The following is a 26,508-nucleotide window of genomic DNA, read 5'->3' on the forward strand; positions in this document are numbered from 1 at the left end:
CTGTAAGGCAAGAAGTGATTTGGGGCAGGACGAGACTCAAGTGTCATACAGGCAGCTGTTGTTTAGAGTGGCGGATTGACTGCTCCTGAGAGGGCTGGCTGCCTCTTCTGCAGGCTCAGCCACCATGACGCCTAGCACAAAGCGCTCACTAAATGTTTGTTAAGCGGTCTGGGGCAGATATGACCCCAAGCCTTTCCATCTTCAGGAGTCCAACGAGATGCCTGCCCCAGTCCCTCTGCTGTCTGCACCCCAGCCTTCACCCTCTTGCGTGGGGAAATGTATGCTGTGCACTGCTGTTGACTGAATCTGTTCCATCAATATCGAGTCCCGGCCCTATGCAAAGCCCTGTGGGAGGGGCTGCAGGAGAAATGTAGGAAAGCCAGACATTGCTCCAGCCCTGGAGAAACTCACAATTTAATATTATTTTTCTTTTTCCCAAGACAGAGTCTCGCTCTGTTGCCCAGGCTGGAGTGCAGTGGCGTGACCTTGGCTCACTACAACCTCTGCCTGTTGGGTTCAAGCCATTCTCCTGCCTCAGCCTCCTGAGTAGCTGGGATTACAGGTGTGTGCCACCACGCCTGGCTAATTTTTGTATTTTTAGTAGAGACAGGGTTTCACCATGTTGGTCAGGCTGGTCTCAAACACCTGACCTTGTGATCCCAAACTGCCTCCCAAAGTGCTGGGATTACAGGTGTGAGCCACCACGCCCAGCCAATTTAATAATAATTTAGAAAACAATGTGGCAAGGCTCAAAAATGCCTCAGCTAAAGTACAAGCAAAGTGCTCCAGGGCTTCAGAGGCCTGAGAGAACACAACTGTAGAGTAGGGAAGAATTAGGGAAGGCATCACAGAAGAGGTGGAATTTTTATATTTTTTATTTTTAGAGGCAGGGTCTTGCTCTGTTGCCCAGGCTGGAGTGCAGTGGCACAATCATGGCTCACTGCAGCCTCAACCTCCCAGGCTCAAGTGGTCTTCTCACCTCAGCTTCCTGAGTAGCTGGGACTACAAGCACGTACCACCATGCCCAGCTAGTTTTTGTAGCTACAAAACTAGCTTATTTGTAGTTTTTTGTAGAGGCAGGGTCTTACTATGCTGCCCAGGCTGGTCTTGAACTCCTGAGCTGAAGCTATCCTCCTGCCTTGGCCTTCCAAAGTGCTGGGATAACAGGCAAGAGCAACTGTGCCTGGCTGAGGTGGGATTTCCCAGGGACCCTCCTCTCTTCTTTGCCAGCGTCTGCAGACTTCTGCCCATGGCTGTATGTACGCACGGACAGAGCTAGCAATGACCCTGCTGGCAGGTATGATAGGAAGCCTCTTCTGTCACAAGTGAGCCATATTGTTCCCAAATTCCTCTCCTCTCCAAAGTCTGACATCTGAAATTTCATGAGTGCTTCCTCTCTTTGACTTCAGGTTTTGATCCCTTGGGGTTTGTAATCCAGACGGGAAGCAAACACTGGGCAGTTTTCAGGCACTTGTCCCACAGCATCAGTGATTACCTCAGATTCCCTCTTGGAGCAGGTTTTGTTAGGATGAGGGGAAAGAGCGTGGAAGCAGTGCACACCGGGCCAAGGAGGGAGAGGCGCCACCCGGTGGGAGACCGGGAGCACACAAAGGAGGAGTGGCTGGGGGCTCGCTGAACTTCCCTATCTCATTGCACTACCTGGCCAGGCCGTGCATGTCTACACACACTTATGCTTGTCCACTCTTCAGCCCTCCTCCCTCCTTTTCCCTTCCTCTTCCTTCTCCTGCTACCTTTTCCCTACCCTTCTTCCAAAGAGACAGTGAGAACCTCAGAGACATCACATGGTGTCTGTCACGCCCCCACCACATTGCCTGGGGCCAGAAGATTAGATTGGGAAGGGACGTGCAAGCTGGTAATCCTAAAGCTTCTGTGTTGGCTGGGCACAGTGGCTTACACTTGTAATCCCAGCACTTTGGGAGGTCGAGGCGGGTGGACCACGAAGTCAGGAGATCAAGACCATCCTGACCAACATGGTGAAACCCCGTCTCTACCAAAAATACAAAAATTAGCTGGGTATGGTGGCACACACCTGTAGTCCCAGCTACTGTGGAGGCTGAGGCAGGAGAACTGCTTGAACCCGGGAGGCGGAAGTTGCAGTGAGCCAAGATCACACCACTGCACTCCAGCCTGGCAACAGAGCAAGATTCAGTCTCAAAAAAAAAAAAAAAAAAAAAAAAAGAAAGAAAAAAGCTTCTGTGTTGTTGTCCTGGCTTTGCCCCAGCTAAAATGTGTATTGGTGACCAGACAGACATGCGACTTTGTCTGGACCTCAGTTTCCCCTACTTATAAAGTGAGTGGAACTCTGCCTCCACCACCCTTCCACTCAATTGGCTATGGAGGGAAGAGCACAAGACTTGTTGTCTTTACTATCTGTGGCAGCCTAGAGAAGTCACTCAATCTCCCTAGACTTCTGTTTTTCATATGGAAAATGCAGATAATAATACTCACAAGTTTTTGCAGGGGTCAGGTCAGATAGCCTGTGCTCAAGTGCTCACCTGGCTCCTGGCATGGCACAAAGCAGGTGTTCAATATGAGTAAACTGGAAGGTTCGTTGAAAAAATTAGGAATCGCAAGTGTGCATGTTGCACATGTCACATGTTTCACTGCATCTAGCACGGTGTTGGGTACGAAGTAGACATTCAGTCAATATGCACAGGTCAAATTGAACTGAAAACAGGGTATGGAGAGGTCAGGAATGATTAAATTAGTTCACTTGTGTGTTGGCTAACGTCTCCTTTTTCAGGTAATAGACAAGAAATAGTGTGTAAATCTGCTTATCCCCAAAAGGCGTGTAACCTATGCAGTGAAAGTGAGCTGAGGTCCTCCGCCCCACCCCCAAGCTCGCTGGGCGCGCTAGGACAAGTCTCTTCCTCCTGCTGCATTTTAGGGAGCATCCTGCAGACGGCGCTGTCCCATCATCTCAGCCTCAGCCGAATTGAGCTGGGGTAGGGAGCGAGGGGTGAGGGGAAGTGTAAAGGAAAAACAGCCCCACGCGTCACTCACATATTTACATCTGAACTGTCAAAATAGTTATTTTTAAGTCGAGTTCCGTCTGCTGCGGGTTTAAAACTGAGCGGCGCGGGGGCGGGGCGCCCCACTGCGGAGGGAGGGCGGCTGGAGCGGAGGCCTGAGTGCGCGTGCGCAGTGCTCCTCGCCGGCTGCTTGGGGGTCCCCCGGCTGAGTGGGAAGCTCCTGGGGCAGTGTGGGTGCGGAGGTGTGGGTGTGGAAGACCGGCTCTTCCTTTGGCCACTTTGCACCTAGCTGGGGAGCTGCGTAAACGGTTGGCGTCCGCGTGGTCTGCCATTCCTGGTTCTCCACGGTGATGGGCAGCTTTCTCCTGTCTCGTGGGAACCACGTATCCCATTCCAGGAGGGAGATCTGTCCTGTTCTTACCTCCTCTGGATGACTTTGGTTGTTCACCCCTACCCCACTCTCCCACCCCGTCCCTGACAACCCTCCGTCTGGAACTTCTCTATAGCCTCCCTCTATACTTCCCAGTTACAACTGGGGTCCATGCCCATCTCTAAAACAAGACTTCATGGGCTCCATTCAGATCCAGGTCTGATTTGAGGATGCCCCTTCTGCCCAGCCGTCTGCAGCACAGCCCTTCCTAAGAGGGACGGGAGCTGGTCAGCGTTTGGGTGGACCTGAAGCTGAGGATCCTTGGGTGTGCAAGCAGCAGAGAGAATGACTTGGCCTTCTATGTGGCAAGAATTCATTTTTCTCTGCAAAGTGAGGAGCCTGCTGGTTTGACGCTCAGGATGCTTCTTTCTCGCTCTCTCGATTGCTCTCTCAGGGGCAGTGGGATTTGAGACAGACGCTGGCTGGCCCTGCTGCCATTAATATGTGTCCCAGCCCTGTCCAATGTCTGCTCTGTAATGAGTAGTGTTTCGGAATGTCACCTCTGTTAATGGGGAAGCGGCACCTGTGCACAGCCGGAACCACCTCTCTGTCTTCATTAGGCAGTCCTCGGCCTGGCTGCCGGCTGCCCTCGCTGGGTGACAGATGATGGGGATGAGGAGTGAAAGCAGCAGCCTCCTGCTGTCCAGGATTCATTCCCAGACAATGACCCCAAATGCCTGTCCCTGCTCCCCCCACCCCCCAACATCAAAACAGCCGAGAAAAATGCCCTTCTCGGGCAAGATGCGGCAAGGACAGATAATAGCTAAAAAGCATGCTAAGGAGAGTAGAGGAGTCATTTCCAGAAACAGAGACCTGCGCTAGCCACTGTGATCTCCGGTTTAGATTGCATTTGGGGGTCTCTTCCTCCCCCCACCCCGGCTATCTCCACAGGCCATCTTTTATGCCTCTTCTAATAAATCTGTCCACCATGCAAAAGTCACAGTGTGAGGGCATAATGGATGTTCTAATTCCAGATTTCCCTCTAGCCCAGACCTGCATATGGCCTCCCAGCAAAATCCTGATCCTTTTAAATCTCAGCCCTCATATCTGCCTGACACAATGCGGCATTGAAATGAGCCAAGCCACAAAATGTCCTGAGACATTGACAGGGCTTCAGAGGACCCCTACCATCCTGATAAGATCAGCCTTTGAAACACACCACCAGCGTGGATATCATATTCCTCTGGTTCAGTTCAACGTACCCACCCTCCCCACAAGGCTGTATTAAAATAGTTGCAGCATCTCCTTCATCTCCGCTGCCCAAGCAAATTAAACTGGACCAGAAGTGTCCTTCCATACTCTCTAGATCACTGGAGATGAAGGTGGTGTTGATCACCACCTTGGTGTTGATAAGGGATGGTGGTGTTGATCACTTGGAATTGCCTGAGGCAACTGTCTGATCCAGAAGCTGCATGGATAGCTGGTTACTTGACTGGGGCTGGCGGTGGAAGTGGCTTCCCGTTGCCAGGCCCTCACTTTGAAACGCTGTGAAGGAGCCATGTGGAGATCTGGACTTCTCCCATGACCTCTCTTCCCTGTCTCTGGGAAGGGCACCTCTGTTTACTGAGATATTCAAGCCAGAAATCTGACTCATTTCTGACACTCTCCACTTTCCACCCCACCTTTGATCGGCCACCAAATTCTCAAATCCTATTGGCTCTCCCTCCTAAATCTCCCTCAGATCTATTTTTTTCATCCCCACCTAGTTACTTAGTCCAAGCCAGCATCTTTTCTCACTTTGCTCTCCAGTCTACCACCCTCTCTCTCATGCTACGCCAGCCTCCCTGACTTTTCTTGCCATTCCAGGAACTCACACGTGGTCCTCTCTGACTATCCAGTCTAAATCAGAGCACTTTCCTCCCAAGCCTTTCCCTGTCACATCAGTCTGTCTGGTTATCACATTCTGAAAGGTTCTTGTTCACTCCATTTGCTTGTGTGTCTCCTTTTCCGTCTTAGGACAATAAGCTTCAGGAGGGCAGGAACCTCGTTTGCTTTATTTAACCTTGTATTCACAGCACCAAAATTAGTGCAAGGCATACGGTAGGGTTCAGGAAGTATTTGTTGAATGAATGAAGGAATGGTTTGCTGTAGCCTAACGATATCCCTGTACCCAGTCCTGCACCCTTCCTCTCGTCCCCTCTGTAGCACCTCAAGGGCTCTTTCTTAAAGATAACTGTCATGGCATCACTCCCCTGCTCCAAGCTTTTTGGTAACAGGATTGGCAAAATGTTGACAACTGTTGAAGCAGGCTGAGGAGTATATGTAGGTTTCATTGCGCTTTGACTTTACTTGCTTGTAATTGACTTCTGTTTGTTATAAATGTTTTAAAATTATGGAAACAAAAAACCACCATAAAATCTTCAGTGGCTCCCACTATCCTTAGGATAAAGCCTAAGAGCTCCTTATACTGCTTCCTAGGCCCTTGGCTGTCTGGCCCTCTGCCAGTCTTCCAGCCTCACCCATTGCCAGTCACCCAATTGCCTTCCACACCGGGATCCTCAGGAAACATCCACACTTCTCCTTACTACCAGGAACCGTTATAATGCTGTGGAACAGTTGTTTGTTTCCATTTCATGAGTATGGAATTGACTAGAGTTTTTCCGTATGGCTGCTAGAAGGCCAGGTCGATTTGGAGATCCTCCTGCACAAACAGACTATGTGTCAGCCATGAGAGTTTCCATCTCAGCCTCACTCCTTCTCCATTTTATGCTGCTACTTTTTCTGTCTTCTTTTTCTTCCACTTTTATTATCTTTCTGTGACTGTCTTCAGATCCCTGCTGGTACAGAGTCTCCTTTAAGCCATGGGAATTCAACACTCCTGGATTCTAAGGACAGAAATGGATGTCCCACAATGTCCTCGCCATCTTGGTTTGTGTGGTCTCCTATTCCATGACATTGCTCCTTACCATGTATACTGCGGTGGAAACCCATTCCCTTGAGTGTGTGCTCTGTCTGTCTCTCTGTCTCTGTCTCTGTCTCTCTCTCTCTCTCTCAAATGTTCTTTTGAGAAAAAGCAGATCCCAACTGGCCTTTATTACGAGAAGCCACTTTCAGTCTCCCTGAGTTTCCAGGTAAAGGGGTGAGTTATGATATCGAATGAGATGGGGAGATGCCCCAATCATGACTGATGTCCCCTCATCAGCAAGAATCCCAGTGCAGAACCCCAGAGCCATGTTGTCATACTGGGGCCTCACTCACAGTTCACACTTGTGAGCACTTACTGTGAGCACTTAAAGAAAACAGTGTTTTTAGCTCCTGAGATGTGTTAACTCAGTCCTTAAGAGTTCTGGAAGGAATGTACTGTTATGACTACATTTCCTTTCCACAGATGTGAAAGCCAGGGCCCAGCTAGTAAGTGACACAAATGGAGGCAGTGATACAAAAATCCAGGATACAACCAGAGGCAGTGTGACTCCGGAGCCTGTTCTCCTAACCACTCTGAAATTGCCTCTCAAGGTCCCCTGGGGTTTCCTGAGCTCCTGGTTGGTGACTCTGGTAATCGAAATCCTCCCGGCATCTCCTCCACTACTGTTCATTATCATTTCACAGAGTGACTGGGGTGAGGGACACACTTGGTCTCCCTCCCTGCCTTCTTTCTCCCATCCTGCCCTGCCTTGCTAGATTATTCTTCCTGACAGCCCTGAACACCCTCCTTCAGAGGCCTCCAGGGTGGCAACCCATCATCAGCTGCAGAGGGCCCCAGATCGGAAGGATCCTGGAACCTGAAGGGACCTGGGGGCCTAAATACCCTCAGGGAAATCCTGGAGCTCTCTGTAAGCTAGTTCAACCACATCCATCCACTTAGCTAAAGCACATCCTTTGCCGAAGCCAGCCTGGTCTCATCCCCACTTCTACGCCCAAGCCTTGTTCATGATATGCCTTTGCCTACAATGCCCATCCTTCTGCTTCCTGCCGATCCAGACCTTACCTGTTCTTCCCACTCTGAGTTCCACCTCCTCCAGGAAGCTTTCCCTGAACAACACCACCCCCAACCAGGGGAGATTTTTCTCTGTTTCTGACCTTCTTCGGCATTTATGGCTACCACTGTATTGGCATTTGATTATGAACTTTCACTTCTTACCTTTGCCCATGTGTGTTTCTGGTTGGTTTCTCCATCTAGAATGTAATCCATTTGAAGACCTACATCTTACATGTTTATCTATCCCTGTGGGTTGTCCAAAATTTCTTGCATGTGGTTTATGTATCATAAATCTCTGTATGCAGGACTCATAGGATACCAGGAAAGGAGCCCCCAGCTCATGTTTACCAGCATCAAAGGTCTGATTTGCCTTCATGACAGGACGGGAGGCTAGGATCGTTTAGGTTTTAAGCAGCAGCTCAGAAAATAGGGTAGATGGATATCTTCCTAACTTCGTATAGCAGGGAAAGTGTTCCTTTAAGTGTACTCTTCATATGAGTCCAGTGTGTAAAGCAGGTGAGGGTGGAGTCGTTCTGGCTCCCCTGGAGTGGAGCTGCTCTGTGTCCCCCACCCCTCCATGGCAGCTCCAGGCACCGCGGAGGAGACCTTGGGACTGGAGTGTCATAGTTTCAAAAATTGCTAGGAAAAATCACATCTTACTCCATATTAAAAGAATTTACTAATTTGGATTATTGAAAGGAGAAATTACATGCACTCATTTTATTAAAAGCATATTTGCTATTATGTTTATAGAATGGCAATTAGGCAGCATTTTCCCCTTTGTTATACACATTTGTTGGTTTTTTCCCTCCATCAACCTTGTTCATGCCTCATGCTTTTGAAGGGAAGATGCTTCTGCCAGAACCTTCACTGCATTTGAGTAAAGGCTCTGTTTACTCTTCCATTTCCCCCCCTACACCGGCAGCTCCTTGAGAGTGGAGTCTACTGGGCTCACTCTTTTCCTCATCTGCAGCCTTAGCCGGGTGCCTGGTACGTAGTAGGTGCTCAGTAACTGAACTGCCAAGGGGTTTGAGTCTTTAATTATACAGCCACCTCTCAACGAGCTAGACCCAGCTCACAAGCTCTGCGGATGATCCGTGGTGAATTTTAATGTGGTGTTGGCATCCTCCTGCCACTCAGTTTAAGCCTGAGCTGCTTCCCTGTCCTCCCCCTCCCCACGTCCCCTCTTCCCCTGCCCAGCTGGCGTGGGCTCAGAGAATATTAGTTAATTTTAATATTAGCCTAGGAAAGATTAATTAGGAAAGCAAATTTGCTCTAAAAGGTGTAATTAATTCCGAAGCCAAATAGAAGAGGGTTATGGATTATCTGCATTGCTGCTGCCTTCAAGTAGTGTGGATAATCAAGGGTTGACTAGACAAGTGCAGAATAATTTTTGAAGTGTCAGTGCTGTGTAGACCAAACTCCATATGGTTCCTTGTGTAAGCAGGCTCATGGCTGAGACAAAAGATTTGTACTGAGATGGTGCCTGTGCAAGTGAAGTGAAGAGGAAACACATAATCAGCCATCCTGTTGTGGCTATTCTGCCTTCTAAATCATTCATGAATCGTGTATCTTCCTCTCTAGTCCTCCCCCAAATGGAATCATCTCTTTTCTAGAGTGTTGTAATAACCTCCAAGGAGTCCTGTAGCCTCCAGACTGTTCCTTACCAATTCATCCTCCACTCGATATCAAACTAGGTGTAATTATACCATGAGCTACTTGTAAACCTCTACGTGTGCCCAGAGGTGAAGGCAGATCCCTTAGCATGACACACCAGATCCTTCACAAATTGGAGGGATCCACCTATTCAACCTGACTTATTTCTCATCTTGCTCAACACACCCTAGAATGTCTGTCCCCAGCCCCTTGTTTATAGGTCAAACTGTTGCTCATCCTTGAAGTCTCAGCTTCAACGTACCTTTGGATGCTTATGGTTCAGATTCTGGGCTCCTGCAGCATTCTTTTAACACTTTATCTTATTTTTTGTAGCTATTTGTTTCCTTTTCTCTTTAAGGAGACAGTCAGCTCCTTGAAAGAGGGGCTATAGCTTTTGCATCTTTGTATTCTCCTCTACTTCTCCTTGATTTAGGCCAAGCATAACCCCTATCCTACAGGAGATGATCAATAAATAATTTTTGAAAGAAATTGATCAGCTAATGATTTCAACAATGATGCCAACCAGATCAGCTCACTGAAACCCAAACTTCTCCCTTTTCCCTCTGGTCAGTAGTAAATTCAGCCTGAAGTATCTGGGGAAATGCCTCTGCTTTCCACTTCCTTTTGCCTGCATAGTGGAGGCTCAGAGGCAGGTGGCTTCAGGAGGAAAGTTATCTGAGAATGGTGAGTGATGCGGGCTTTAGACTGACAGCTGCTGATCTTTGCTTTAGTTGATTTCTCCTTTTGCAAATGGTTATTGGCAATTGAAACTGCAAATCTACTATCTTCTCCCCTATGTAAATTGCATTTACATTTAAATTGTGCATTCTTCCAAAGAATGGGGTTAGTAAATAACTCGAAGATTAAATTTGAGGAGAGGAAATTGTGCTCCACATCAAACCTGAGACTGAAGTGACATCTGGCTTTTACTATTTCCGTTATTTCAGTTTAATAACAGCATGTGGCATTAAGGGAAGAGAAACTGGATCTACATTTTAATGAAAGGAGGAAGCTCTCAGGGTTTAGATACCTTATCATGTTGAATACCTACTCAATTGGCAATTAAAACTTGCTTCCCTCAAGAAATGGAATAAAAAATATCTTTGCAGCCATGGGGAGAGTGAAAAATAAAAAACAAGCTAATGCTCAGGACTGCACAGATAAAACTGAGGGAGACGGTGTGCTGCAAACAATGAAACCCAATATTTCAGGATAGCACAGAGTACAGGAATTCATAAATGGAATAATGCTGACAATAGAATCATAACTATGCTGGTGGATTTTCAAGAGTATAATTTCAAGCAGAATAGTTTGCACATAATGTAGGGCGCAACCCATAGATGTTGATTGAAATCATCTGATTTAATCCTTCTCTACCTAGCTTGTTTTAAACCCCAGAGATTTAACCAAGAAAATATTTTAGAAATGTCTGTTTCATCCCAATAGTCTAACTGTTTAAATGGAAGCAGTTCCACCTGCTGGCTGCTTTTTTGTTGAAAGCAATTCTGGGAAATGTAAACAAAATGCTTGTGCCTCCTAATAACCCAAGCCTATCATTTATTTGCTTTGATGGAAACAAATGTGTCAATTTTCAAAGTCTTTGTTTGGTGAATGCAGTGTTTGGATGTTGGTAAATGTTTGCATTACATGTTTGTTTGAAAACTGATGCTCTATTCAGAAACTGTGGAGCCATAGCCCTTGGAGCCACAGCCTGGGAGACTCAATGAGCTTTCATAACCACCCACCCAAAGACGTTCAGCTCTTTCCCAGAATCTGGAAAGGACTGAAACTGTAGACTCCCATGGGCAAGTGTAAATGAGATGAAGCCTCCTGAGGAAGATACTGGATGTGGAAACTTTCTGGGGCTAGGGCTCATGAGTAGAATAATGGAAAACATTTATATAATGCTTTCTATGTGCCAAGCACTTTATGTGTATTATAACTCTTTAAATAACATAGTCCTTTGAAATAGGTACCATTTTTATTATCCCCCATTAGGGACAAAGAAGAGGAGACACAGTGAAATTAGTAACTTACCTGATGTGATGTCACCCAGTTGGTAAATGACAGAACTGGCATTTGACTCTAAGCAGGCTGTCTCCACTGTCCTCTTCACCCCTTTCAGATCATTCCCTCTATCCTGCAATTTAATGAAGGCATTGGGTTTTCTCACAGTTACATTTTGTCTTGCACACGTCTTTAAAATCCAAGCAGTCTGTCTTGAAAGATGCAGGCTAATAGTCTCACAGATCTTTCCTTAAACAAAATAAGACAACAACATGAAGTAGGCTTTTGCAATGTAGATGATAATATCTGTCTCAGCTGTCTTATAAGAGTGTCCAGAGGATGAAATGAGATGATACAAAAATGCTTTGAAAAGGCCAAATCCATCAAACTTCTGCAATGTATTATTATTTATCTGCCCTCCATCCTGATTTCTTATTTTCTTAATTGAATAATCCTTAACAAATTAATATAGGTTTCTTCCACTTTCCTATTTTCCCTGGAGTAGATGGTCAAATTGCCCAACTACTAGTATGGACCTTTTGATGGGTGGTCTAGACACTTGAGTTTGTTTGATTTCTCCTTTCTCTTCCTCGTTTCTTGACACCATTTGGTTTGGTAACAGCTCATTACTTACTGTGCATAATGATAACTTCTCTGCATCTCTTGACATTTTATCATGGCAGTGTGCCTATGAAGTCGACCAGTACCTCCTTCTGTTTGAACTTAGGTTAAATTAATCATCTGATTTGCACATCAATCTGTTGCTATGGGGGTTACTGATGTCACACTGTCAGTATTATGATTACCTTAATATCTAACAGGCAAAAAGGGACTGGTTGCTAGTGGAAGCCTCAGGGTGAAACTCACCCAGCTTTAGTAACCAACTCGATTGCATAGACTTTAGATAACCATGTGAAGGGGTAAGTGAATTAATCATCCAGTTGGGTTCCATTTGAATATTTTTCTTCCATATGTGTGTTCCCTCTAGGCAATTGTCTAGTGTCACTTGAAATTGATGAGGGCTCTATTGGAGGTTATTTTTGGGAAGCTGGTGAAACAACAGACAGCTGTTCTCAGGAACAAATGTCATAGGATCTGCCGAAGCGAGCTTCCAGTAAGAAAGAAAGAAAAAAAATCTGAGGTGCTGAGATGCATTGTCCTTTTTCTTCCTAGCATTAGTTTGTTTCCCACTGGCCTAAAAGTGTTAAGTCAGTTTCCCAAACACATAGAAAAGGAGGAAACTAACATTTGCTAGGTACCTACTATGTGTGCTAGAATGTAACTCTCTTTAAAGCATGGCTTGAAAGTAGAGAAATGTCAAATTAGGTATTCCAAAACAACCCTATTATATATAACAATCCATGACTTTTTCTAGCTTGTATACAGTGTTCTTCCTAATTGGACATTGATTGATCACCAACAAAAGCAAAGTCATTATTTAAAGTTGGTCTAGATCCTCCTATGCTGAATAATTATCTTGCTTTGTTTTCACTGCAGTATTAAAAAGCCTTGAAACATGATAGAAATGTGGTACAACAAACTCCAAAATTAAAAAATCTCCGTTAAAAGGTTGACAAATGGGTCTGTCTTTTTGTGGATTTTGTTAGGTAGGTAGAAGGGTCAACTTTGGCAGATCAAGGGATCAACTGGATAAAACTGATTGAATTTGAGGTTGTGCAGATTTGGAAAGCCATATCAAGATTTGCATAAATCTATATGAATCAATTTGTGTGCCAGAGAATGAATAGCTGACTTTTTTTCAAATGCCAATTCAGCAATTACTAAGTCTGTTGGCGGTTAATTAAAAACTACCATCTTGTTATGTTCAGAGTTAAATTACAAGTGTGAAAGCTGCTACTGTTTGCAATAACTGAATGCTCTGTACTCTCTGTCCTGTCATCAAAAGGAGGGCAGGGATAAATAACTTTTATTTAACTCACTAAAAAAAAAAAAACCTCTCAGCTCTTTCATATTTAATTAACTTCTTATCTTCACAGAACTTGAGTTTTACTCAGAGTTCCTGAGCAGTAATGGAAATATCTGTTTATTTTGTCCAGAAGATTTTTCTCATATTCATTGAACAGAACAGTTATAAATAATTGAGCCCTAAAGACACTGGGGAAAATGACACCCACCCAAAGTTTTACACTGGAGGCAACTAATCCCAGCAGGGATTTATGGCAGAAGTAGAAAGTGTTGATTTTTGCTTTATTGCCTGTGTACCCAGGAGGTTGGGGAGATAGGGTTATAAACACTTATGTGGATTGGTAACATTTTAGTACTTATTTGTAAGGCTGTCTTAATGAATTTAATGTTTTGCTATTTCAAGGATTCTACCATCAGAAAAGAGGCCAAACTTCTATCACCATGGTGGATGTGAAGTGTCTGAGTGACTGTAAATTGCAGAACCAACTTGAGAAGCTTGGATTTTCACCTGGCCCAATACTACGTATGTACAGTATGCAGCAAATATTACAGACTTGTCATTCATGGTTTATAAATAACTTACAATAGAAGTTATGCAATAAAACCATTAAAATAGAAATAGGAACAGAGAGAAAACAGAAAACCACAAAGAGGTAAGAGGCAGTAAATATACCCAAATCCTATTTACAGATTAGGATTGGGCGTTTGTCTTACTGCAACTTCTGCCTCCCAGATTCAAGCGATTCTCCTGCCTTAGCCTCCCAAGCAGCTGAGTTTACAGGCACACACCACCACGCCCAGCTAATGATTTTGTATTTTGTAGAGATGGGGTTTCACCATGTTGGCCAGGCTTGTCTCAAACTTCTGACCTCAAGTAATCCACTTGCCTCGGCCTCCCAAAGTGCTGGAATTACAGGCGTGAGTCACCACACCCAGCCTGTGGATTGGGTGTTTTTCATCAGTGAAAAACCAGTTACTCTTTGTTATGTTGTTCAGTTTTTTGTTTTGTTTTTAGTATGTGGACCCTGTTAACTATTTATTTATTATCTATATTCCCCATAGATAGAATGCACGGCCTTGTCTGTCTTCTCAGATGTGTCCAATGCCTGACTCTGTGGTTAATCCGTACAGGTATCACCTAAGTGTTTGTGGAAAGGAAGGAGGGAGTTGAAAAGCTATGAGTCTACCTCATTTAAAAAGCCATAATTGGGCAGGGCGCAGTGGCTCATGTCTGTAATCCCAGCAATTTGGGAGGCTGAGGCGTGTGGATCACTTGAGGTCAAGAATTCAAGATCAGCCTGGCCAACATGGTGAAACCCCGTCTCTACTAAAAACACAAAAATTAGCTGAGTGTGCTGGCGCGCACCTGTGATCCCAGCTGCTGGAGGGTCTGAGGCAGGAGAATCGCTTGAATCTGGGAGGCAGAGGCTTCAGTGAGCTGAGATCATGCTACTGTGCTCCGGCTTGGGAGACAGAGGGAGACTCTGTCTCAAAAAAAAAAAAAAGCCATAATTAACCAATAATGTAAGGGATAAGAATAAAAGTCTGAGTTATGAAATACCTTGAACCTAGTAGGCTCATATACAAAAAACAGAACAATTTAATTTGTTCTCCAAATTCTTCCTCAGCTTCCACTAGAAAGTTGTATGAAAAAAAGTTAGTACAATTGTTGGTCTCACCTCCCTGTGCACCACCTGTGATGAATGGACCCAGAGAGCTGGACGGAGCTCAGGACAGTGATGACAGCGAAGGTACTGCCATAAGCTGTACTGCTAGATAGCAACTTTGCACTTATTAATACCTTGTCCAGCACGATTTATGCAGCTTTAAATGGTGTGCAGCCTGACCTGTGAAATAGCCATGTGGCTTCTTTGCACAGAGAGCCTGGAAAATAGGCCCCTGGGCTGTAAAAAGAATCTGTTACCTTCACATCTGTATTCACGCCAGTGACTTGACTGGGTGGAAAGTTGGGGGAATGACTGCTCAACATGCATGTCCTTTTACTAACTAGAGCCAAATGTGTGGTGATGCCTTACAATCAGAAATTCCTACAGGTAAATTCTGGGCCTCCTTTGAGGTCTCAACCTCTGCTTTGCCTCAGTCGATAAATCTGACCATTATTTTGGGGGGATTAAATGATCTTATGCCTGTTAAGAAAGATGAGCCACACTGATGGCTCCCACCTACATGTAACCCCAGCACTTTGGGGGGCTGAGGCGGGCGGAGCACCTGAGGTCAGGAATTCGAGACCAGCCTGGCCAACATGGTGAAACCCCATCTCTACTAAAAATACAAAAATTAGCTGGCAGTGGTGGCACGCACCTGTAATCCCAGCTACTCCAGAAGCTGAGGCAGGAGAATCGCTTGAACCAGGGAGGCGGAGGTTGCAGTGAGCCAAGATCGCACCACTGTATTCCAGCCCAGTGGACAGAGCGAGACTCCATCTAAAAAAAAAAAAAAAAAAAAAAAAAAAGTTGAACCAGATTATACCTCCCTGAAACCCCTTCTATGCTGACTGCCCTCCTGATTTATATGACAACTGACAGCAGCTGGTCTCTTTCAGGTCACAGAATGGGTAGGGAACAGGGGTCTCCAGGATCTCTGGGCTTTGCTGACAGTGGCCCGTGCTCCGGGTACACCATTCTCCTGCAGTGGTTTCTAGCTTCAGGGATCTTAGGGGAAGGGCTTGGAGATTCCCACAATACATTCCAAGGCGTTTCCATTCAACAAATATTTATCAGGAGTTCTCTATAAGCCACAGTAGAATGACAGGAACTACCATTTATTGAAGGCCACCAGTGCAACCTGGGCTGAATGCTCATCATCCCATTTAACTCTCACAGCACTTAGTAGAAGCTCAGAAAGGCCAAGTGACTGGCCCAGCGTCACCAAGCTCGGAAGCAGCCCCAGAAGATAAGCATACATTAGCATGGGCCATGCAGAGCAGGACCCATCTGTCTCTGTCACCACTCTGTGTCCAGCTCCTGGAACAGTTCCAGCACATAGTGGAACTTGGTGTATGTTTGTTGGATGAGAGAAAGTGAGAGAATTGAGATTTGGACCCAGTCTGGCTTTCCAAACTTTGCTCTTTCCATTCCATACCCTATATTTTTCTCATAATTTCTATTGTGAGGATGTGACCACATTACATTTTTTTTTTATCATGTCTGATCTACAAAAAAAGGACAATATCATATAGTTCAAATTAAAAACTGGATAAACCATGCAAGTGCCTGGGACCCTCTGAAAAATCCTGTAATCCCGACATTGGAGGCGGCACAGATACTGAAAACTATCCCCAGGGGTTTAGCACCGCTGGCCTCACTTGAAAAGGATGGCAAGGTTTAGGGATAAACTTCACTGGCCCTTGAGCAGGCAGTTAGCACAGGGGTGCCTCAGGGAAAGTGGCTACCCCAGGCCTCTCCTGGTTGTAGATTGTGTTCAGAGTCCTGTCCCAGATCCAAGCCTGCTTCTGTTTCCTGCCCTGGGGAGGGGCTCAAGAGACCAAACCAGCACTGGTGAAAAGCAGTGCCAGGTTGAAGATTTCAGAACTGCTCACGACTGCCCAGGACTTTCGGTTAAAGCTACAAAACCAAGCTGTTGTGGTCTCAGTCCTCGCCGTCCTGGGTCCCAGCATGTAGCCCTCCACAGAAGTGCGTTGATGCTAGGGCTGGGAGAAAATTGGTCCTTCTGTTTATAAGGTTTGCCACTGCTTTAGATAGTGCCTACCTGATCTAAGCCAACTACGGGCCATCAGGTCGAGGTGGAAGTGTTGATTCAGTCCTACGCTTGTAATGCAATCCTGTGGTTGCCACAAGTAGCAAACCTGGTTCTCCGAATTAGGTTTGAACCAGACATTTGAATTTGCTCATTGGAAAGGTCTCATAGCCACTGGTACCATTAGAGTGGAGGAGTTGTAATGAACTGGAGGGGGGTATCCTGTGGACTCAGCCTTCTTCTTTCATGGAAACACCTAGTCCTGGAATGGGCTTGTAGTGGAGGTGGAGGCGCAGGGAGTCCTAGACCTGAGGCTGAGTATGAGGTCATCCAAACAATCGGTGGGTTTGATTTTTCCCATTTTCACTAATTGACTGTCTTGTTGGTGGGGAGACACAGCTTTAATTATCTAACTGCTTTCAAACTTTCCAAATATTTTTGACTTGGAGAGCTCATTTAAAATGGATGTGCAACTCCACCATTCCTCTAGGTTTATCAAAATGCTTCTTTGCAGGCTAATTAACAACATCCTTTTCCGTCCCTAGCAGTTCCCCCAATTTTAAAGGCTTTTAGCACAGGTCTGGCCTTGCCTTCCCTGGGTGCCTTTTTGGATCCAGAGGGAGAAAACCCTCCCTTCCTATCTTGGCATTCAGGGATGCACGGGGCTTACAGCTTGTTCAAAGGGACAATGACTAGACTGCAAACAGCTGCCCAGATGGGCAGCTAGCTCGTGTGTTTCTCTGGGAGGCATACAAATATGACAGGCCTTATTCCCAGAGGAAGGCCTAAGTCTGTTTCACGAAGGCTGCTGCAGCTCAGGAGAAATGTTCTTTTCCATCAGAAGGGCCACATGAATTTTCATCCCCTTGCAAAAATGTCCTCTGATTGAGAGAATTCACCCTGATTGATGATTGATGTTTATTCCCTTTGCTAGTTCAAATGTTCTCATGGCCTATTATCCTTTTGTTTCCCATGATCCAGAGCTTAATATCATTTTGCAAGGAAACATCATACTCTCAACAGAAAAAAGCAAGAAACTCAAAAAAGTATGTACCTTTCTAATGCCTGAATACTTATACCCATATATTAAAAACAGGGAGCAGCTCTGTTCATCTGTATTAAGAAAGGGGATAGCAAGTCACTACATTCTGTTATAGTGGTAAAATCCTAGTTTAAAGAGAATCATTTTAATGCAGATTTCTGTATGATGAAAAAATTTCCACCATCTAGCAGAGGACCCAGAATGACAGGGTCTCTCCTGCCCCTTCTTAAAAAAGCCACCACTCTGCTTTCCCCAGCTGTCAACCCCCCTCCCCATTTTCACTATCTGTTGTCTACATTCACATATAGCACTGAGCTCGGTTCTGGGCCCACAGTGAACATAGAATAAATGTGAGTTTCCATCCCGTTTGCTTTTGTAGTCCCTAAGATCTGGCTTCTACCCCCAGCACCGTATTGAAGCACACGGCCAAGCGTGTGAGAGTTACAGGTTTTGGAGTGAGGCCTAACTGGCTTAGGATTTCTGCCCTCAGCTTCCTGGAAGTGTGATTTTGGGGAAGTCAGTGAACAGATCTAAGCCTCCTAGCACAGTTTAACAGCAGTGCCTACCTCACAGGGTGGATGTGAAGTGAAAGGCAGGTAAATCTCTGAGCATCAAACACAGCCCATAACTAGTGCTTAATAATGAACTCCAAGGTGCCAACTCTAGTGACTTTTTCTGTCTTTTGACCTCTGAACGGTTTTTATTTGGAGATGCCTGCCTTCTTAGATTTCAGAATTCTGCCACTCCTTGGTTCTTGGTTCTGTATCTCTGTTTCTATTCTGACTTTTTGTTTTCCTCTCGGCTCCTGATGTGCCTGTGCCTGAGACCTCCTCCTTCAGCCTCTGCTCAGCGTCATTCACTTACCCCCTCTTTGTGGTGATCTTTTAAGAGTATTTCAATGGCCACTTCTGTGAGTCCTTTTAAAATGGCATTAAGGTGGGTGGATCACTTGAGGCCAGGAGTTCGAGACCAGTCTGGCCAACATGGCGAAACCCTGTCTCTACTAAAAATTATCTGGGCATGGTGGCATGTGCCTGTAGTCCCAGCTACTCAGGAGGCTAAGGCACAAGAATCACTTGAACTTGGGAGGCAGAGGTTGCAATGAGCCGAGATTGTGCCACTGCACTCCAGCCTGGGTCACAGAGTGAGAGGAGACTCTCGAAAAAAATGGCATTTTATCCTGAGCAACATAGTAACACCTCATATCTACAAAAAAAAAAAATTAGTTGGGCATGGTGACACGCACATGTGATCCCAGCTATTCAGGAGGCTGAGGTAGGAGGCTGGCTTGAGCCCACGAGTTTGAGACCAGCCTGGGAAAGATGGTGACACCTCGTCTCTACAAAAATTGTAAAAATTAACTGGACACGGTGATGCGCACCTGTGGTCCCAGCTACTCGGGAGGCTGAGGTAGGAGAATCTCTTGAGGCTTGGGTTGTCGAGGCTGCAGTAAGCCATGATGACACCACTGCACTCTAGCCTGGGTGACAGAGCAAGACCCTGTCTCAAAAAAATAATAAAAATTAAAATAAAAAATAAAATAAAATGATATTTTATTCTCATTTAGTAGCTATCACAGGGTCTTGCACACAGTAGGAGTTCAAAGCTCACCTCACCAAACCTACCAAACAGCTCCAATGGCAAAAAGGTTAGTTTGCGGGCCAGGCGTGGTGGCTCACGCCTGTAATCCCAGCACTTTGGGAGGCAGAGGCGGGTGGATCACAAGGTCAGGAGATCGAGACCATCCTGGCTAACACAGTGAAACCCCGTCTCTACTAAAAAATACAAAAAAATTAGCCGGGCATAGTGGCGGACACCTGTAATCCCAGCTACTGAGGAGGCTGAGGCAGGTGAATGGCTTGAACCCAGGAGGCGGAGCTTGCAGTGAGCCGAGATTGCGCCACTGCACTCCAGCCTGGGTGACAGAGCAAGACTCCATCTCAAAAAAAAAAAAAAAAAAAAAAGCTAGTTTGCAAATATGGTCTAGTATTTAAACTAGTTGCTAAGTTTAAACAAATGAAATCTTCAAGTAAACATTGCCACATATGCTATAGCTTCAGCTTCCCATTTAAACATAATTCAAATTTGATGAAGTAATTCTGATATAATACCAAATTTTCTAACACTACATTTTAACTTCCAAATAGCTCATTAAAGGAATCCTTTCCATTCGGTAAACCTGAGTTCTGCAGAAAACCCTTTAATATAGTTCCTTTTCTGCTACAGCAGAAAAAGCAACCTGAGTATTGAAAATGCATCAGGTAGGACCAGTGGCCTTCGGTCTCTGCTTTACATAAACCTGAAATAAAACCACATCGATATTTTGAATTGGCAATAGAATTAAACAGGAAGTTTGTGATGGCATAAAATGTTTTGTTTTGATTTGAAGGGTTTATATAAGCCATTTTCATTTTCAGAAGGGCCTCAAGACATCTGTTCATCCTTAAATCTGAAAGTAAATGTAAATAAGCATTCGCATTTCCATGTAAAAGATGGTAGAAGGTGTGTTTATTGAGACACTTGTCTTAACACTGTAGACTTTAATTACTTAAGAGCATTTGTTTGTACCTAACAGTCTTCTGAGTGCCTAGATAGGTAGTATTTGCATTTCTTTGAAATATCACATTTTCCTCTCATTTTTAGTTGGTTTCTAGTGGAATACAAGCCACTTAGAGATATGGAATATGCAGTTTCTGGACTCTGTTTAACACTATATGTGTCTGCTTTATCAAATCACATATGCAGCCCATTGGATTTGGTTGTTAAAGCTACTCATTAAGCCAGGTCAAATTTTTTTTTAATTGGGGATTTTTTTCATCAGAAAGACACTAGACATAGCTTATGTTACCAATAACGGAGTGGGACATTAAGCCAGTATGTGTAACTCAGTCTCTAAGTACCCTTCTACCAAAGAGGGGAAAATGGGATTTGGGGTTGGTTGGTAGGGAGGCAGAGTAATCTACAATGTCAGGCTACATAAAGTGGGCTTTGAGTAAGGTGGCTGAATAATTTATCATCCTGACCAGTATGCTTTTGAAAAGGGACACTAACCTGAAGGGATGCTGGAACAACAGGAGTAAACTGGGACTATCTTGGGCAAACGGGGGCATACGGTCCTGGGTTTGGGAGCAGTTCCAAGGGTGGAAGTGTTTATATCTGTGCCCCATCTTCAGAGGGCTGCTGCATTCAACAACCAGAGGGCAGCTGGCCGTGGGAGGTGTGTACTCCTGAGCCCTCCTGGGCCACCTGGGTGTTTCTTTACCCTCTCCCAGACACAACATGCTCATCCCTGCTGGAACCTCAGTTTACTCTCTTCTCCCAGCCTGCATGCTCTCTTCTCATCTTCCAACCCGTCCTGCACATTCTGCGGGTCTGGGCCCAAGAATCAGCCTTTCTTTCTTTCTCTCTTTCTCTTTCTTTCTTTTTCTTTCTTTCTTTCTTTCTTTCTCTTTCTTTCTTTCTTTCTTTTTCTTTCTTTCTTTTCTTTCCTTCCTCTCTTTCTTTCTTTCTCTTTCTTTCTTTCTGTCTCCTTTCTTTTTGTTTTTCTTTTTCCCTTCCTTCCTTCCTTTCCTCTCACTTTCTTTCTTCTTTCTTTTTCCTTCCTTCCTTCCTTTCTTTCCCTCCCTCCCTCCCTTCTTTCTTTCATTCTCTTTTTTCTTTCCTCTTTCTTTTTCCTTCATTCCTTTCTTTCCCTCCCTCCCTTCCTGCCTTCCTTCCTTCCTTCTTTCTCTTCCTTCCTTCCTTCCTCTCTCCCTCCCTCCTTTTCTTTTCCTTTCTTTCTTTCTTTTCTTCCTTCCTTCCTTTCTTTCTTTTCTCTTTCTTTCTTCTTTCTTTCTTTCTTTCTTTCTTTCTTTCTTTCTTTCTTTCTTTCTTTCTTTCTTTCTCTTTCTTCCTTTCCTTTCCTTTCCTGTTCCTCTCCTCTCTTCTCTTCTCTTCTCTTCTCTTTCCTTTCTCACAGAGTCTCATTCTGTTGCCCAGGCTGGAGTGCAGTGGCATCATCATAACTCACTGCAGCCTTGACCTCCTGAGCTCAAGTTCACCTCTGGCCTCAGCCTCCCAAGTAGCTGGGACTACAGCCACGGGGCACCATGCCCCGCTACTTTTTCATTCAGTCTCCACCCCACCCCTGCCCAGGAGCTTTTGCCGCAGGCTGTAAAATGTTGAAGGTGAAAACCCATACTTTGACTCCTCTGCACTGAATTCCATGCCAGGCATTTGGGGGTGGGGCAGTGAGTTACTCAGTCCCTGTTGGCTGAACTGAAAGGAGCTTTCCACTGCTGATGCTGATGATCTCTCTCTTTCTGACTTCCTATTCTGTACCATATACTTTGTTTCTTAGACGTACCTTGATGTAGTCTCTTGAGAGATGATGCTTAGATCATTGTGAATGGATGACCATTCAGGGAATGGTTGCAACAGAGTTTCCACCCCTGGATCTCAGCCTGTGAGTCAACAACTATTTATTGAATACAGGACATTGTGCTAGATTTTCTTGAGGAAGAAAATAAATGCGGAAAAAGGCATAGATCCTATCATGAAGAAACTTGAAAATGAGCTCTGGAAACAAAGAATATGTGTGTCAAAAATATGGACTCTGCTGGGTGTGGTGGCTCATGCTTGTAATATTGGCACTTTGGGAGGCTGAGGCAGGAGGATCACTTGAGCCCAGGAGTGCAAGACCAGTTTGGACAACATGACAAGAACCCATCTCTACAAGAAAAATAAAAATAAATTAACTGGGGGCTGGGCATGGTGGCTCACGCCTGTAATCCCAGCACTTTGGGAGGCCGAGGCGGGCAGATCACCTGAGGTCAGGAGTTCGAGACCAACCATGGCCAACATGGTGAAACTCCATCTCTACTAAAAATACAAAAAAATTAGCTGAGCGTGGTGGTGCATGCCTGTAATCCCAGCTACTCCAGAGGCTGAGGCAGGAAAATCACTTGAACCCGGGAGGGAGAGGTTGCAGTGAGCCGAGGTCATGCCATTACACTCCAGCTTGGGCGACAAGAGCAAAACTCTATCTCAAAAAAAAGAAAAAAATTAATTAATTAACTGGGCATAGTGGCATGCGCGCCTGTGGTCCCAAGCTACTCAGGAGGCTGAGGCAGGAGGATTGCTTGAGCTTAGGAGGTTGAGGCTGCAGTGAGCCAATTTCATGCCACTGTACTCCAGCCTGGGCAACAGAGCGAGACCTTCTCTTAAAAAAAAAAAAAAAGACTCTAGAGCCAGACCGCCTGGGTTCAAATCTCAGCTCTACTACTAACTTGGACAAGACACTCAACCTCTCTATGTCTTAGTTTCCTCATCTATAAATAAGGTTAAGAACAGTCTCAACCTCACAGAGTGTTGTGAAGATTGAGTTAAAATATGCAAAGCAGAGTAGTATATGTCTATGTAATAAGAGGCAAGTACAAATAAGAGCTATTATTACCATTCACATTATTGTTACATGAAAAGAATGATATTTAATTACCTGTAGTACAAAACAACATACTTAGTGAAAAATAACATAATGGAAAATGAATGTTTAGTATTGAACTTTTAAGTGCTACAGAATGTGATTTATCGAGAGCCTACAGATATATTTATAGAAGCAAATATACAGATACAATTAAAGATTACTTTCTGTAAGCCCTGCGTGTTGAATGAGGCAGACTGAACTTTAAAAAAACAATCATATGCTGGCCGGGCTTGGTGACTTATGCCTGTAATCCCAGCATTTTTGGAGGCTGAGGTGGGTGGATTGCTTGAGCCCAGGAGTTCAAGATCAGCCTGGGCAACACAGTGAAACCCTGTCTCTACTAAAAATATAAAAAATTAGCCCGGCGTGGTGGTGCACACCTGTGGTCTCGGCTACTTGAGAGGCTGAGGTGGGAGGATCACCTGAGCCCAGGATCTCAGATCACGCCACTTGGACTCCTGCCTGGGTCACAGAGGCCTTGTTTTTTGTTGTTGTTGTTTGTTTGTTTAAGTCATACGTGCCCTCCCAGTATTTGGGACTCCTTCTTAATCTTATACTTAAATTTAGCTGAGCTTGATGGCTCGCTTCTTTAATCTCAGCACTTTGGGAGGTCAAGGAGGGAGGATCACTTGAGCCCAGGATTTCGAGACTAGCCTGGGCAACATGGCAAAACCCCAACTCTACAATAATTGCAAAACAATTAGCTGGGCATGGTGGTGTGCACCTGTGGTCCCAGCTACTTGGGAGGCCGAGGTGAAAGGATGGCTTGAGCCCAGGTTGAGGCTGTAGTGAGCCATGATGGTGCCAATGCACTCCAGCTTGGGTGACAGAGTGAGATCCTGTCTCAAAAAAAAAAAAAAGGAAAGAAGAAAGAAAGAAAGAAAGAAAGAAAGAAAGAAAGAAAGAAAGAAAGAAAGAAAAAAGAGAGAGAGAGAAAGAAAGAAAAAGAAAGAAAGAAAAAGAAAAAGTTCTTAAATCTTTTTCCACACCTCTCGAAATATTTTCAAACTTACAGAAAGTTGCAAGGATAGTACAAACACCCCCCACATTCCTTCCACTCCAGTTCCTCAGTTGGTACCTTGTACTACATTTGAGGAGTGTGTGTGTGTGTGTGTGTACCCTACCATTGTCTCTTTCTGAATGATTTGAGAGCAAATTGTAGACATGAAGCCCCTGGGCTCCCCAGTAAGTATTCTGCCTACCAAAGGACACTCTCCTACATAACCACCATATGATCCTCCAGATAAGGAAATCCACGCTGATTCAATGCTTCCAGCCTGTACTCAGGGCCCATGCAAGTTTCACCAACTGTCCCAACGATGTCTTTTTGCTTTCTCATCCACAACCACTCCAGGAACACACGCTCTCTTTAGTTGTCATCTCTTCCTTCTCCTTCGATCTGGAGCCACGGTGCCTCAGTCTTTCCCTGTCATTCCTGCCCTTGACAGTTTTCAAGAGTACAGGCCATTCATTCTGTAAGGTTACTACGAACTATCTCTATCCACAGAACACTTTTGATTCCAAATGTATGGGTTTTTTTCCACATGCCAACCAGTTCTCCAACTCTCCAGACACCAGCCAGGTGTCCAACAATTCAGTAGAATTCTGACACTATAGACCTGGAGTTAGCGTCAGATCCCACAGGTTAAGGGGCTCAGTCTCACAAGACAGCCCCCCACTTAAAATGCCAATCTCAAGTCCTGGGTCTCCCACACTTCTAATTGACTCGCTAAAAATCAAGGGTTCCCACAACACCTTGGATTTGCTAATTTGCTAGAACGGCTTACAGAACTCAGGAGTGCTCTTTCCTTACCAGTGTATTTTAAAGGATACAGCTCAGAAACAGCCAATGGGAGAGATGCAGGGGGCAAGGTCTAGGGCAAGAGATGCAGAGTTTCCATGCTTTCTCTGGGCATGCTGCCCTCTAAGTACCTTAATGTGTTCACCAACTCAGAAACTCTCTAAACTCTGTCTTTTAGGAGTTTTATGGAGGTTCTGTTACTTAGGCATGATTGGATCAGTGATTAACTCAACCTTCAGCTCCCCCTCCTCTACCTGGAGGTCAGGGGGTGGGGCTCCAAGTTCAAATCTTTTTTTTTTTTTTTTTTGAGTTGGAGTCTTGCTGTGTTGCCCAGGCTGGAGTGCAATGGTGCGATTTCAGCTCACTGCAACCTCCCCCTCCCAGGTTCAACCGGTTCTCCTGCCTCAGCCTCCCAAGTAGCTGGGATTACAGGCACGTGCCACCACACCTGGCTAATTTTTATATTTTTAGTAGAAACAGGGTTTCATCATGTTGGCTAGGCTGGTCTTCAACTCCTGACCTCATGATCCACCTGCCTCAGGCTCCCAAAGTGCTGGGATTACAGGTCTAAGCCACCATGCCCAGCCCCAAGTTCAAATCTTCTAATCACATGGTTGGCCTTTCTGACGACCAGACCCCATTTTGAAGCTATCTAAGGGTCTCTGGGCACCAGTCAACTCATTAGCATACAAAAAGATAACTCTTGTAGCTCCAGAGATTCCAAGGGTCCTTAGAAGTTCTTGTGTCAGGAACCTGGGACTCAGACAAAAATACTATAATAAAAGATGCTTCCATCACACCTATTACCCAGGAAATTACAAGGGCTTCAGGAGCTCTGTGCCAGGAGAGGGGACAGAAGACCAAGTGCATATTTCTTATCGTATCACAGCATCACAAGGGTGAACCTCAAATTGGATTTGTCTGATTTTTCCTTTTGATTAGTATTAGAGGCCACGCGTTCTCGGCAGGAATTCTTTAGAAATGGCTCTGCGCTCTTCTCATTACATCGCCACGGGACAAACAATGTCACTATGTCCCACTGCTAGTAATGTTAACCTTAATTACCTGGAAAAGTTGATGTTTGTCAGGTTTCTTGGCCAGGCATAGTGGCTCATGCCTGTAATCCCAACACTTTGGGAGGCCAAGGCAGGTGGATTGCTTGAGCTCAGGAGTTCAATAGTGGGCAAAATAGTGAGACCTCTTCTCTACAAAAAACACAAAAATTAGCTGGGCATGGTGGCACGTGCCTGTAGTCCCAGCTACCTGGGAGACTGAAGTGGGAGGATGGCTTGAGCCTGGGAGATTGAGGCTGCAGTGAACTGAGATTGTGCCCTTGCACTCCAGTCTGGGTTGACAAAGCGACCCTGCGTCAAAACAAAACAAAACAAAAACCCCAAAACATTATTTTTGCCTTTGTAATTGAACAGCATTCTGTGGGGAGATATTCTGAAATGACACCAACATATTGTTCCTCATAGACCCTTACTCGTTAACCTTAGTATCTGTAGAACACTCTGCCTGACTCAACTTCCACTGTGGTGATGGCCTATTGA

The 26,508-nt window shown here is 45.1% G+C and overlaps 1 protein-coding gene across 10 annotated transcripts in view; it reads left to right on the forward strand.

Moving 5' to 3' along the window:
• The first annotated feature begins 11,858 nt into the window (after window positions 1–11,858).
• LEMD1 (LEM domain containing 1) overlaps window positions 11,859–26,508 on the forward strand; it is a 33,629-nt gene continuing 18,979 nt past the window's right edge. For 7 of the 10 annotated variants that reach the window (XM_055234779.1, XM_055234781.1, XM_055234784.1 and 4 more), the window contains exons 1-5: window positions 11,898–11,925; window positions 12,503–12,612; window positions 13,335–13,454; window positions 14,560–14,682; window positions 17,630–17,694. In XM_055234779.1, coding sequence (XP_055090754.1) covers window positions 13,373–13,454; window positions 14,560–14,682; window positions 17,630–17,694 — 270 coding nt within the window. In that variant the 5' untranslated portion in view covers window positions 11,898–11,925; window positions 12,503–12,612; window positions 13,335–13,372. Of the gene's footprint in view, window positions 11,926–12,502; window positions 12,613–13,334; window positions 13,455–14,559; window positions 14,683–17,629; window positions 17,695–26,508 lie in introns of all 10 variants that reach the window. The other 3 variants (XM_055234783.1, XM_055234777.2, XM_055234786.1) reach the window with 3 other exon arrangements.

The sequence above is a fragment of the Symphalangus syndactylus genome, chromosome 19 (assembly GCF_028878055.3).
Source record: "Symphalangus syndactylus isolate Jambi chromosome 19, NHGRI_mSymSyn1-v2.1_pri, whole genome shotgun sequence".
NCBI lineage: Eukaryota > Metazoa > Chordata > Mammalia > Primates > Hylobatidae > Symphalangus > Symphalangus syndactylus.